Genomic DNA, 14,838 nt, shown 5'->3' on the forward strand with positions numbered 1-14,838 from the left:
CCCCTCACTAACGAGTCACATGACACCGGGGAGGGGAAATGGCTAATTGGGCCCAATTTGGACATTTTCACTTAGGTGTGAATGGGGAGCAGGTGTGTTAAATTTGGTGTCATCGCTCTCACACTCCCTCATACTGGTCACTGGAAGTTCAACATGGCACCTCATGGCAAAGAACTCTCTGAGGATCAGATTTTTGTTGTTGTTGCTCTACATAAAGATGGCCTGGGCTATAAGAAGATTGCCAAGACCCTGAAACTGAGCTGCAGCACGGTGGCCAAGACCATACAGCGGTTCCACTCAGAACAGGCCTCGCCATGGTCGACCAAAGAAGTTGAGTGCACGTGCTCAGCGTCATATCCAGAGGTTGTCTTTGGGAAATAGACGTACGAGTGCTGCCAGCATTGCTGCAGAGGTTGAAGGGGTGGGGGGTCAGCCTGTCAGTGCTCAGACCATATGCCGCACACTGCATCAAATTGGTCTGCATGGCTGTCGTCCCAGAAGGAAGCCTCTTCTAAAGATGATGCACAAGAAAGCCCGCAAACAGTTTGCTGAAGACAAGCAGAATAAAGACATGGATTACTGGAACCATGTCCTGTGGTCTGATGAGACCAAGATAAACTTATTTGGTTCAGATGGTGTCAAGCGTGTGTGGCGGCAACCAGTTGAGGAGTACAAAGACAAGTGTGTCTTGCCTACAGTCAAGCATGGTGGTGGGAGTGTCATGGTCTGGGGCTGCATGAGTGCTGCCGGCACTGGGGAGCTACAGTTCATTGAGGGAACCATGAATGCCAACATGTACTGTAACATACTGAAGCAGAGCATGATCCCCTCCCTTCGGAGACTAGGCCGCAGGGCAGTATTCCAACATGATAACGACCCCAAACACACCTTGCTAAAGAAGCTCAGGGTAAAGGTGATGGACTGGCCAAGCATGTCTAAAGACCTAAACCCTATTGAGCATCTGTGGGGCATCCTCAAACGGAAGGTGGAGGAGTGCAAGTTCTCTAACATCCACCAGCTCCGTGATGTCGTCATGGAGTGGAAGAGGACTCCAGTGGCAACTTGTAAATCTCTGGTGAACTCCATGCCCAAGAGGGTTAAGGCAGTGCTGGAAAATGATGGTGGCCACACAAAATATTGACCCTTTGGGCCCAATTTGGACATTTTCACTTAGGGGTGTACTCACTTTTGTTGCCAGCGGTTTAGACATTAATGGCTGTGTGTTGAGTTATTTTGAGAGGACAGCAAATTTACACTGTTATACAAGCTGTACACTCACTACTTTACATTGTAGCAAAGTGTCATTTCTTCAGGGTTGTCACATGAAAATATATACTTTAATATTTACAAAAATGTGAGGGGTGTACTCACTTGTGAGATACTGTATGTATATATATATTTTTTTGGGGGGGGATCTTCATTTGGCAGAGGCAAATGAAGCTACAATATAACAGCTGAACCAGGGATAGTTGTGTAGTTTCATCTATAATGTTTAAGATCATGGCTAGTGGTGGAGAGAACTGATCCTAAACCAGTTATTAAGGCATGTCCTTTTGCTCACCAGCCTTCTTGATCCTCTTGCGTTCTTTGAGCTGGTAGGGCTTGTGATCATGTGACAGGGCGATGGCGTTGCCGTCTTTGTCACAGAGGACTCCGCGCGAGTCTCCAACGTTCGCCACCGTCAACTCTTTATCAGACAGCAGGGCCACCAGACATGTGGTACCTGAGAGAGGGAGGATAGAAGAGAGGGAGGATAGAAGAGAGGGAGGATAGGAAAGAGAGAAAATCCACCCATGTTAATCTAGAATAGAACTTGAACATCCTATTGTCAAAGACTGCCAAAGACACACTATAGCAGGGGTGTCAACCTCATTTCAACCAGGCGAGGGTCGTCCCTCTCTAATCAGTGACCATAGTTCAACAATCAAGTACAAGGGAGGAGCGAAAACCCGCAGACACTCGGCCCTCCGTGGAATGAGTCTGACACATGTGATCTATAGCGTCTGCTTGCACAAACAAACTCTCTCCAACAATGCACAGCCACAGCCCTTTGAAAACAGCACTTCAAAACATGTCCTCTTCTTTGGGTTGTTTTCTTCTCCCTTTCCCTTCTTTGTTTGGTTTCCCTGTCTCTGGGCTGAGACTGAAGCCCATTGTCTGAGATCCAAGGCCTTGCATTGAGAACAGACCAGTCTGTTTGACCATCTGTCTGTTTGCACACCACACAACTCAGAACCAGGACAGAGGGGGGATGGGGACATCTGACTGGACCACCCCAAGGAGGAGAGAGGCTTTAGGACTGGCAGGGAGAGGGAGTGAGGGGAGGTCCATTTCATTGAATGAACTGAACCTGCCTTTAGTTTCAACCCTGCGCCTACATTGCATGTCCACACTTATGATTGTGATTTTCCATTGCAGGAATTGGGTTATACTCTGCCATTTCAGGGCTTAGTGAGGAAATTAAACAGGTCCAGCTCCCTGGCGGTGTTTTTTTATTCAATTCAATAATTTTAGAGGCAAAGATGCACCGAGCCAACTGGAGAGAGAAAACGGGGGTGAGAGATGCAGAGAGCGACAATAAAAAGAGGAAGAGAGGGAGTGAGAGTGAGGGGAAAATTAGATTACTTCTCAGCAGGACAGTGATTTTCTTATTCCCATTTATAGCTTTGGGTGAGGGAAAAATGACAACACAAACAGAAAACAGAGCCAGAGAGAGAGGCAAGAAACAAGAAGGGAAAGTGGTAGACAAAAATGAGCTATTCTATCTTTTCATCTCTGTGTGTCTAATCCTCTCCTCTCTGTGCCATGCCGTCCAGTTCATTATTTTTATCGGGTTCCCGTGGTGATGGAGAAAATGGGCTGCACTGCCCTGCAAGCACACCCTTCCCCAATTAAACCATCATCCTAGCACACACATACCAATCTCTGATTAGCTCAACTTTGCCCTGTGCACATCCACAACTCCAATTAAACTTAGCATACCTACACAAACTGACTTCTCCAAATTAGCCTTGCATATCTGCGCTAGTTCACGTCTTCAAATTAACCTAACATACCTAGGCTAGCTCTATTGTTCAATTAGCTAGGCTCTACCCTGTTCCGCTCTCTTTTTGCTGAACATTAGTCATGGCCTGGGCACGTCAACTTCTCCAATTAGCCTACTTTAGTGTGTGCACATGACTATGTCCATGCCATTGTCTACTACCCAGTCCAAAATAAATAGCTTCCCCATACATCCTGTGCTCCAGCTGGTCTAGATATCAGCTTTTCCCTGCTAACCCCATGTCCCGACTATAAAAGAGTAGTTGTCCTCTAGGACATACCAGGCCAAAGAAAGGTTCAATAAATAACTCACTATTAAAAAGATGGGTTGAATAGACTTGGCCATTTCATCAGAGGCCTCTCACACTTCTCTTTTCCCTTCTATTGTTCCCAGATAAACAATGGATGGATGAGAGGAGAGAGGGATACATCTGATATGAGGTTGTCCTGAGGACTCTCTGCTCGTCCTGATTATAACAAAAGCTCAAAGCTCCAGTCCCCAAATGATCTACCCGCTGAATCAGATACAAGGACAACAATCAATAACAATTACCAGTCCAACTGATCCCCCCCCAAGACTCGGGGAGGCAGTTGGGCAGAAAACTCAGAGCCAATTCAATACATGGCTGACTGATGCTTTGAAACAACTCAAAAGCACGACTTTCTTTTTTTATGTAGTGTAGCTTTACGGTAAGACAATCTTTGGGCTCAATCTTAATCCGGTTTACTGTCGTCCAAGCAAGGGGATGAGTGAAATATGGGAGGATAATGAACAGAATGGGGCTAGGAGGCGACGGTTGAAACCTCAGTCTGGGAATCAACAGGTCATGTTGCTTTGGAGGGAAAGGAGGGTTGGGAGAGATGGGAGGGTCGGGAGAGATGGGAGGGCTGGGAGAGATGGGAGGCAGATGGGACTGGATCAGTGGACTTGTGGGTAGGCTAGTAGCAAATGCTCTTATCCAGTACCTCTAGACTCTGAGGTTGACACAGATCACACAATAGATTTGTATCAGCAGCTGGGGTTGCTCTGGAGAGTAAGAGGTCAAAGGGAGGTGAGTGGTCCTGTGTAGCTCAACTGGTAGAGCATGGCGCTTGCAATGCCAAGGTTGTGGGTTCGATTCCCACGGGGGACCCGTATGTAAATGTATGCACTCACTACTGTAAGTCGCTCTGGATAAGAGCATTTGCTAAATGACTAAAATGTAAATGTCAATGAGTGTAAGAGAGGTAGTGCCTTCGCTAAGTGGGCACGTCGCAGGAGGAGCAACCTTGCCTGGGACTACCTAAAAGTCAACTGTTGCCCCCAGACCGGGAGTTAGCTTGTTATGGTCTCGGGTTCAACACTGGTCCATTCTACATTTACGATTATGGTGTCACATGACCTCCAGTAGAACGTGACTGACACTGCCTGACAGCTTGAATGGCCCTTTTATACCAGCTACTCATCTGAGTCACAGGTTCTGTGCTGTGAATAAACTATTATAGTGTTCTGTACACTCTATAGGACAATACACTCTCTCCCCCACCCACTCAGAATAATAAGTTAATATGTAAAAATTACACTGAACAAAAATATAAACACAACATGTAAAGTGTTGGTCCCATGTTTCATGAGCTGAAATAAAAGATTCCAGAAATGTTCCACATGCACAAAAAGCTTATTTCTCTCAAATGTCAAATTTGTTTACATCCCTGTTAGTGAGCATTTCTCCTTTGCCAAGATAATCCATCCACCTGACAGGTGTGGCATATCAAGAAGCTGATTAAACAGCATGATCATTACACAGGTGCACCTTGTGGTCCTCTGTAGCTCAGCTGGTAGAGCACGGCGCTTGTAACGCCAGGGTAGTGGGTTCGATCCCCGGGACCACCCATACACAAAAATGTATGCATGCATGACTGTAAGTCGCTTTGGATAAAAGCGTCTGCTAAATGGCATATTATTATTATTATTATTGTGCTGGGAACAATAAAAGGCCACTCTAAAATATGCAGTTTTGTCACACAACACAATGCCACAGATGTGTCAAGTTTTGAGGGAGCATGCAATTGGCATGCTGACTGCAGGAATGTCCACCAGAGCTGTTGCCAGAGAATTGAATGTTCATTTCGCTACCATATATCGCATCCAACGTTGTTTTAGAGAATATGGCAGTACATCCAACCAGCCTCACAACCGCGGACCACATGTATGTCATCGTGTGGGCGGGCAGTTTGCTGTTGTCAACGTTGTGAACTGAGTGCCCCATCGTGGTGGTGGGGTTATGGTATGGGCAGGCATAAGCTACAGACAATGAACACAATTGCATTTTATCAATGGCAATTTGAATGCACAGAAATACCGTGAAGATATCCTGAGGCCCATTGTGATGCCCATTTGTTTTAAGGTATCTGTGACCAACAGATGCATATCTGCATTCCAAGTCATGTGAAATCCATAGATTAGGGCCTAATTTATTTATTTCAATTGACAGATTTCCTCATATGAACTGTAAAATCTTTGAAATTGTTGCATGTTGCGTTTATATTTTTGTTTAGTATATATTCCGTAGACACCCTCCCTCTTGATCTCTTCATCGCTCGCACTAGTTTTTCTCTTCCTCGGACTCCCTACCTTTCTTCACCTCCCACACTGAACATTAAGTTAGAATGTCAGGATAAGGAATACCCGGAGAGAGGCAGAGACATTCCGTGTGCTGCATTCCTGAAATCGCAGTGTGTGAAGCGAGTTTTTACCGCCGGCTCATCATGAATATTCTAGCTCTCTTTTCTCTTCCCTACATTCTGAATAAACCATCAGTGCATCTGTTGTGACAACTTCTCTCTCCCCCTCGCTTTCTCTCCCCCTCGCGTTCTCTCCCCCTCGCGTTCTCTCCCTCAAGGCTTTCCCTCCCACTGCTCTTTGGTCCTGTAGGTGCTAAACGAGTGTGGGTGGAGGTGAAGACGGATGAAGCTCCATCTCTCTCTAGGAGTTCAGGACTACACCCTTCCCCTTTCAGTATCACCTTCTGTTATCTCTTCATCATTACACTGTCTCCATCCCTATTTTTGTCACTTATACTCTTCTCTCTCTCCGTTCCATACACTGGGCCTTTGTCTCTTTCCAACCCTTTCTCTTTTTGTCCTCTTTCCCTTTATCATGTAACTCTATACCCTCTCAGCCTATATACAGTGCCTTAAGAAATATTCACACCCCTTGACTTTTTCCACATTTTGTTGTGTTTTAAAATGGATAAAATTGAGATGGGTGTACTTAAAAAAAAAAAGTATAACAAAACATTGAATATCCTTTTGAGCATGGTGAAATTATTAATTGCACTTTGGATGGTGCATCAATACACCCAGTCACTACAAAAGATACAGGCGTCCTTCCTAATTCAGTTGCAGGAGAGAAAGGAAACCGCTCGGGGATTTCGCCATGTCGCCAATGGTGACTTTAAAACAGTTAACAGAGTTTAATGGCTGTGATAGGAGAAAACTGAGGATGGATCAACAACATTGTAGTTACTCACAATACTAACCTAATTTTATAAAAAATTATATTTTACCTTTATTTAACTAGGCAAGTCAGTTAAGAACAAATTCTTATTTACAATGACGGCCTACACCAGCCAAACCCGGACGACGCTGGGCCAATTGTGCGCCGCCCTATGGGACTCCCAATCACGGCCGGTTGTGATACAGCCTGGAATCGAACCAGGGGGTCTGTAGTGACGCCTCAAGCACTGAGATGCAGTGCCTTAGGCCGCTGCGCCACTCGGGAGTTGATAGTGAAAAGATGGAAGCCTGTACAGAATAAAAATATTTCAAAACATGCATCCTGTTTGCAATAAGGCACTAAAGTAATACTGCAAAAAATGTGGGAAACTTTTTGTCCTGAATACAAAGTGTTATGTTTTGGGCAAATCCAATACAACACATTACTAGGTACCACTCTCCATATTTTCAAGCATAGTGGTGGCTGCATCATGTTATGGCTATGCTTGTAATCGTTAAGGACTGGGGAGTTTTTCAGGATAAAAAAATGTACAGAATGGCGCTTAACACAGGCAAAATCCTAGAGGAAAACCTGGTTCAGTCTGCTTTCCACCAGACACCTTTCAGCAGGACAATAACCTAAAACACAAATCTACACTGGAGTTGCTTACCAAGAAGACAGTGAATGTTCCTGAGTGGCCGAGTTACAGTTTTGACTTAAATCAGCTTGAAAATGTATGGCAAGACCTGAAAATGGTGGTCTAGCAATGATCAACAACCAATCTGACACAACATGAAGAATTTAAAAAAGAATAATGGGCAAATGTTGCACAATCCAGATGTGGAAAGCTCTTAGAGACTTACCTAGAAAGACTCACAGCTGTAATCGCTGCCAATGTGCTTCTACAAAGTATTGAATCAGGGTTGTGAATACTTATGTAAATGAGATATTTCTCCATTTCATTTCCAATAAATTTGCAAAAGATTCTAAAAATATGTTTTCACTTTGTCATTATGGTGTATTGTATGTTGATGGGTGAGAAAAAAACATCAATTTAATCAACTTTGAATTCAGGCTGTAACAACAAAATAAGTCGAGGGGTATGAATACTTTCTGAAGGCACTGTATCTGTCAAGCCACCCTAAGGAGGCAGCTGAGGAGTGGGCACTCTTTCTTTCTCTCTTCCTTTCTCTCCCTCTTTTCTCTTTGGAAAGAAGAGATAATTGCTACATGTCTGATGAAGATAAAGCTCTATTTTAATAGCTCACGGCCGGAGCCTGAGCCCACTGTAAACGACCGAACAACAGAGTACAGCAAAGTCAGAAATACTTTGCAAGCAGCAATTAAGGGCTCCTAGAAAAACAACAAGCGTAGGAATGGGCAAACCCATGTGAGCAAACATCACACTAGTAATGGGCTCCTTCCTTACAAGAGTCCAAGAGAAATCCATGTCTGCCCCTAGCCTACCCCACTCATGTATACAAACTAATGCATTCACTTACGTGCACACACACACAAATGCATGCATACACATACGCACTCACACACCCTTGAACCACAGCTATTTATACAGACTTCATTTCCGCTAGCTCTCACTGTCACATAAAGACCACAGCTATTTCAACTAACTCTGGCCAGTCCCCAAACATAGCAGAGTCATAATTTGTGCGTCTTTCACAGCCCACTCGTTAGACAACATTGTTTGAGCATGCAGAAATGAGTGCAATCAATCCAAAACAAAGAATTGCAGTCACTGTACAACACAGATCTCAAGACTGAGGCATCCAACTAACAGTGAAGTCAGCTCTACACATTCTAGCCTATTCATTCTATTTCTAGGCATGGGAAGTTTTTTGTAAAAATAAATTGGTACATATTTTCCCTTTAATGGTTAAGTTCAGGATTAAGGTATAAACTGTTGCTAGATTAGTGGCTAGGGGTAGCTGGCTGTGACCTTTAACCCCTGGCTTCCCTGCCCTCTGACCTGCTTCGTTGTGGACGGCTGACAGCTTGTCCAGCATGTCCCTGTCCAGAGCCAGGATCTGCTGCTCCAGAATGGAGGGATAGGACCGACCACCGCTGCTCTCCTTCTCATCCTTCTCCTTCTCTCGGTCGTAGCTCAGGAGCTGCTGACGCAACGCCTCCGACAGATGGGCCTTGGCAAAGTCAGCCGCCGCCTGGGAGGAGGAGGAGGGAGGGGAGAGAGGGCTACAGTGAGCTGGCTATACTGAAGTCTGAGTTATACATGGTGTAAACTGTAATAAATGGTAAACCAAGTGATGTTCACAGCTCTGCCCCGCCGCACAGCATCAAACTTTCTGTGTGACTACAGTGCGGGCGCACACACACACACACACACTTGGGGGAGAAGACTGGCTACAGTAGCGGTGACCTGGCTGTCCTTCGTTCCTTGCTGAAACCCAGATAAAGCAGGAGATAAATAGCCAGGAGGTAAGGAGGGGGAGAAACTGCACCACTAGCCAAACACGCTTCCCCTCCCTCCGCCGTGCTGCGTACAGCTGAGCAAGAGAAAGTCAATCCTCCCCTATCCATTTCAGCCAGGCGATAACAGCACTGCACGCCCTTTTACGGACAAATACGCAACACTTCCCGACAAAAAGAATGGCTCGTTTCTCTACTCCTTTCCTGAATCATGGCCAGAGAGCGAGAGAGCGAGATTCTAGCCAAGCCGAGCTGAGCCAAAACCAAAAGAGAAAGATAGCAGTGTACGCTAATGAGGGTTTTTTGGCCTGTTATATTGCCTCGCCATGTTTCCATCCACTAGCCTTGTTGTAGCCTGGCTGACTAACAGGGGGCTTGGCGCTTGTATACGAGGTCAGGGGCCGCAGACAGTGCATGAGCTTGTGCCTTATCATTCTGAAACCTTTTCTGCCTAACATTTAAACTCGTTTCACTTTCTCTCTGACTCTCCCTCACAATCTCTCTCTCTGACTCTCTCTCCTTCTGTGACTGTCCCTTGCTCTCGGTGTCTGACCCCTTCCCCTCTGTCGGCTGTTCCCACAACCCCTCTGTGCTCGCTTTGGCGCCGAGGCCTACGGGTAGAATATCCATCTAGGCCTCTTTCTCTGGCCTTTCTCTCGGAGTTGCATGGGGACGTATCTGACGCAGTCTCAGACATTCCTTCCCTCCTGTGGTTACCATAGTGACCACCATAAACAGAGGTCAGAGAGAGCTTAAGCCGCACCCTCTTCAACATGTATATCAACAAATTGGCGAGGGCACTAGAACAGTCTGCAGCACCTGGTCTCATCCTACTAGAATCTGAAGTCAAATGTCTACGGTTTGCTGATGATCTGGTGCTTCTGTCCCCTACCAAGGAGGGCCTACAGCAGCAGCAGCAGCTTCTGCACAGATTCTGTCAGACCTGGGCCCTGACAGTAAATCTCAGGAAGACAAAAATAATGGTGTTCCAAAAAAGGTCCAGTTGCCAGGACCACGAATACAAATTCCATCTAGACACCGTTGCCCTAGAGCACACAAAAAAACTATACATACCTCGGCCTAAACATCAGCGCCATAGGTAACTTCCACAAAGCTGTGAAGGATCTGAGAGACAAGGCAAGAAAGGCCTTCTATGCCATCAAAAGGAACATACCAATTAGGATCTGGCAAAAAATACTTGAATCAGTTATAGAACCCATTGCCCTTTATGGTTGTGAAGTCTGGGGTCCGCTCACCAATCAAGAATTCACAAAATGGGAATTGAGACTCTGCAAAACTATCCTCTGTGTACAACGTAAAACACCAAATAATGCATGCAGAGCAGAATTAGGCCGATACCCGCTAATTATCAAAATCCAGAAAAGAGCTGTTATATTCTACAACCACCTAAAAGGAAGCGATTCCCAAACCTTCCATAACTAAAGCCATCACCTACAGAGAGATTAACCCGGAGAAGGGTCCCATAAGCAAGCTGGTCCTGGGGCTCTGGTCACAAACACAAACAGACCCCACAGAGCCCCAGGACAGCAACACAATTAGACCCAACCAAATCATGAGAAAACTAAAATATAATTACTTGACACATTGGAAAGAATTTACAAAGAAAACAGAGCAAACTATAATGAAATTTGGCCCTAAAAGAATACCTGACCACTGTGACTGACCCCAAATTAAGGAAATCTTTGACTATGTACAGACTCAGTGAGCATAGCCTTGCTATTGAGAAAGGCCGCCGAAGGCAGACCTGGCTCTCAAGAGAAGACAGGCTATGTGCACACTACTCACAAAATGAGGTGGAAACTGAGCTGCACTTCCTAACCTCCTGCCAAATCTATGACCATATTAGAGACACATATTTCCCTCAGATTACACAGACCCACAAAGAATTAGAAAACAAATCCAATTTTGTTAACTCGCATATCTATTGGGTGAATTATCACAGTGTGTAATCACAGCAGCAAGATGTGACCTGTTGCCACAAGAAAAGGGCAACCAGTGAAGAACAAACCCCATTGTAAACACAAACATATTTACATATTGTACTTTAACTATTTTCACATCGCTACAACACTGTATATAGACAATGACATTTGAAAAGTCTTTATTCTTTTGGAACTTGTGTGAGTGTAATATTTTTATTTCACTTTTGTTTATCCATTTCATTTGCTTTGGCAATGTAAACATATGTTTCCCATGCCAATAAAGTCCCTTGAATTGAATTGATTGAGAAAGGTAAGTCTGTCTGGAGGAACAACATGGGACAGTATTGAACACATTAATAGCTGTTTTGGAACATTGTTATTATGACTTACAAGGCATGTCTGGGTTAACAAAGGCGATGTATCCTTTCAGACATCCGAAGAGCAGCTGTGTGTGTGTTTATATATGCAAGTGTGTGTATGAGTGAGTGAACACAGCCATTAAGCCTGGATAAGCAAGCAAACAAAGAAACACAGGGATAAGTCTTAGTTATCCTGTTAAGTAACAGAGTGGATGATCAGACACCTGTTAAGAGCTCAGCCTCTGATCCCTGCTCTATTCTGACCCGTCCTACTCCCACTGCCTGCACACTGGTCAACTGTGATCAGCCCCACCATACTCCACATGTAGTACACTACTTTAGACCTACTGGGATGCCAACGTGTCTACGATTACCCAGATATTATCGGTCGCCTTAGAGAAGAGAGAAAGTATGGGGTGGTGGGGAAACAGATGAAAGGGCAGCAGTCATGGTTTACACACATACACAGACAGAGAGAGACAGAGACGACGACAGGGAGATGGATGAGAGAGAGGGACGAGGGGATGGTAGAGGAGTTTGTGTGACTTATCTGGGCTGTGTTATTTGCTGTGTCCAGTGATGGAGAGAGGAACGGAGGACTGTGGAGAGAGAAGAACAAAGGGATGACAGAAGTATGGAAAGAGGGATGATAGAGGGATGCTAAAGGAGTGTGTGTGTGTGTGTGTGTGTGTGTGTGTGTGTGTGTGTGTGTGTGAGATAAGAGATATCAGAGCGGTGATATCTGCTGTGTGTGCGCGGGCGACTCCAGCAGCCGACAGTTCTGCTGCTGCAGGGACATCTTAATCATCACAGTGACTAACCAGTGTGTGTGCTGACTGGGGGGTTTCAATAGCCACAAACTACATCCTTCTAATACATAGTCTGAAACCCAACTGCCAGCGGACTATGTATTCTCAATTATGCTTAGCAATATTTACTTCCTATCTATTTAGTTCATAACTTTATGTATTCTCAATTATGCTTAAAAATATTTAGTTCCTAACATTCTACATAAATGTCTGCATCAGTTAGAAAGACCCCCTTTTCTCATCACTGATCTTGAAAACATTTATACTAAAAACTTGGAAGTCAATCAATCCGCCATCATTAACACAATGGAAAAATCAAATGATTTATTATTGAAATATTGAAATAGCATGGGCGACCGAGAAAAACCGAATGGTACAATTTAAGCCCAAGTGGCAAACAATAATGCAGGCCAGTAGGGATGGGGGTGTGAACATGCGGGTCTGGGCAGAGGAGATGTAGTCATTGTTTTTGTGTGTCTCTGTAAGTTGTTGTTCGTATGTATAAGTTTGTTTTTGGAATGTAAAAAAATTAAAATTATTTAAAAAATAAATAAATACCCGTGGACGGCAGTCGCAGAAGGCTCTTAATAACAGCCTATCCTAATGAGCAGAATGACCATGTAGTGGGAGTTGAAGTGATGCTTCAACAAGGCAAAAACAAAGCAGCAGATCCCATCACAGGAGAGGCGTCTGTCAGCAGAGATGGAAAGGCAGCAAACATGCTCTCCTGATGAGAGGCACACACACACACACACACACACACAGGGGTGTATACCCAGTGTTCTTAAGCAGTGAGTGTGATGAATGTCACAGCTTTGCTCTACCAGCAGATTCCCCCTCCCTACACACACAAACAGCTACCCTTATATAACCAACCACTCTGAAGACCCCCCCCCAACTGCACACTTTCCAAATCCCCCCATACCATCACCCTCACCCAATCCAAACGCATAACCCCTCCACCCTCATCCAATGATAACAGCCAGATCTCTTTACCATAGGCGTCCATCAGACAGTGAGGTTATTAGATCCAGGGAGAGTTATGTACTGTACGTCTCTTCAGGCTGACTGTAGCTCATCTACTGCCAGGTTTAGTGATGGAGAAGGTAGGTTATCTTTCATAAGGAGGGGGGTGGGTCTGATGTTAACTGCTGTTTCTCCAACAGAGTGTGGGGGGGGGGGGGGCAGTTAACTAACGTAACTGAAGTACATCATTAAAATATATTCTCCATTTGTGTAGAGACAGACAGAGAGAGACCGAGACAGAGAGTCAGTCTGTGGCCATCTTTGATTGAACACGGAGAGCATAGTCTCAGCTCACCTCTTAGCTACCCAGTGCCACTGTTGTCCAACATGAAAGAGTAGAACACAGAAAGGCAGCTTTACTTTGTTGTAAACTACTGTCAAACTTACAGTGCATTCGGAAAGTATTACGTTACAGCCTTATTCTAATTTTTTTTTTTTTAAGCCTTCAATCTACACACAATACTCCATAATGAAAAAGCAAAAATAGGTTTTTTGAAGTGTTTGCAAAAAAAATTACAATAAATACACTGAAATATAACATTTACATAAGTATTTAGACCCTTTACTCACTACTTTGTTGAATTACCGTTGGCAGCGATTACAGCTGCAAGTCTTCTTGGGTATGACACTACAAGCTTGGCACACCTGTATTTGGGGAGTTTCTTCCATTCTTCTCTGATAGGAGTTTCTTCCAGATCCTCTCTATAAATGTTTTCACTGTCAACTGTTGGATCTCATATAGACCGGTGTGTGCCTTTCCAATTCATGTCCAATTGAATTTACCACAGGTGGACTCTCAAGGATGATCAATGGAAACAGGATGCACCTGAGCTCAATTTCGAGTCTTATAGCAAAGGGTCTGAATACTTAGGGTATCTGTTTTTTATATTTAATACATTTGCAAAAAATTATAGAAACCTGTTTCACTTTGTCATTGTGGGGTATTGTGTGTAGATTGAGGAGAAAAAACATCAATTCAATGTTTTATTTAAACCATTTTAGAATAAGGCTGTAACGTAACAAAATGTGGAAAAAGGGAAGGGGTCTGAATACTTTCCGAATGCACTGTACCTTGGCAAAACAACAAGTGATTATGATTTTGTTTAATTTCTAATCTTGAATCATCGATTGCGGATGGAAACAACATGGCTGGAAAAGCCATTATGTTTAACCTCAAAAGGCCCACGTCTGACACCCCTCATGTACATATATCTGGCTCCATGACAGAATGTACTGCAGCTCTATAGGTTGGTTTGCTGCAGAGGTGTAGCATAGCGTAGCATACTGTAACTATATCCTTACAGTGACATTGCAGAGGTCTGTCCTCAGAGTGCTAGCCTAACGGTAAGAGCTAATTTCATTAGGCTAGCATCATGTTTGTGCTATGTGTCAAAGCTGCGTCAAGTACAGGTCTTAAGTGGGTGTGAGAGTGCGTATGTGTGAGATGTGTGAGAGGAAGTCATTGTGCCAAATATAGAAGCCATTCAAAACCAACATCCATGGCAATGCAATAAGTGCAATACACTTCCCCTGTACCCTTAAGAGGGGTATGCGCATGAACCCCATGCAATAGTTTACTGGTCTGCGCACGCACACACGTCGGGCTGCAGTTCCGAAGAATAAAAGAAAAGCGAATTGTCTGAAGTTTCCCAACACATCGTCACAGCAAACTGCTGACCTATGATAGCTTATCTATAAAAGCATATGCTGCTGTTTGAGGTATTAAATCAGAGTGCAAC

The 14,838-nt window shown here is 44.4% G+C and overlaps 1 protein-coding gene across 1 annotated transcript in view; it reads right to left on the reverse strand.

Moving 5' to 3' along the window:
• Positions 1 to 14,838, reverse strand: part of LOC311105825 (protein phosphatase 1L-like) — a 43,458-nt gene that overhangs the window by 3,359 nt on the left and 25,261 nt on the right. The window contains exons 2-3 of the mRNA XM_084148033.1: positions 8,505 to 8,697; positions 1,562 to 1,723 (exon numbers count right to left, since the gene is read on the reverse strand). Coding sequence (XP_084004159.1) covers positions 1,562 to 1,723; positions 8,505 to 8,697 — 355 coding nt within the window. The remainder of the gene's footprint in view (positions 1 to 1,561; positions 1,724 to 8,504; positions 8,698 to 14,838) is intronic.

Source organism: Coregonus lavaretus, assembly GCF_964263955.1.
Source record: "Coregonus lavaretus genome assembly, chromosome: 30".
NCBI lineage: Eukaryota > Metazoa > Chordata > Actinopteri > Salmoniformes > Salmonidae > Coregonus > Coregonus lavaretus.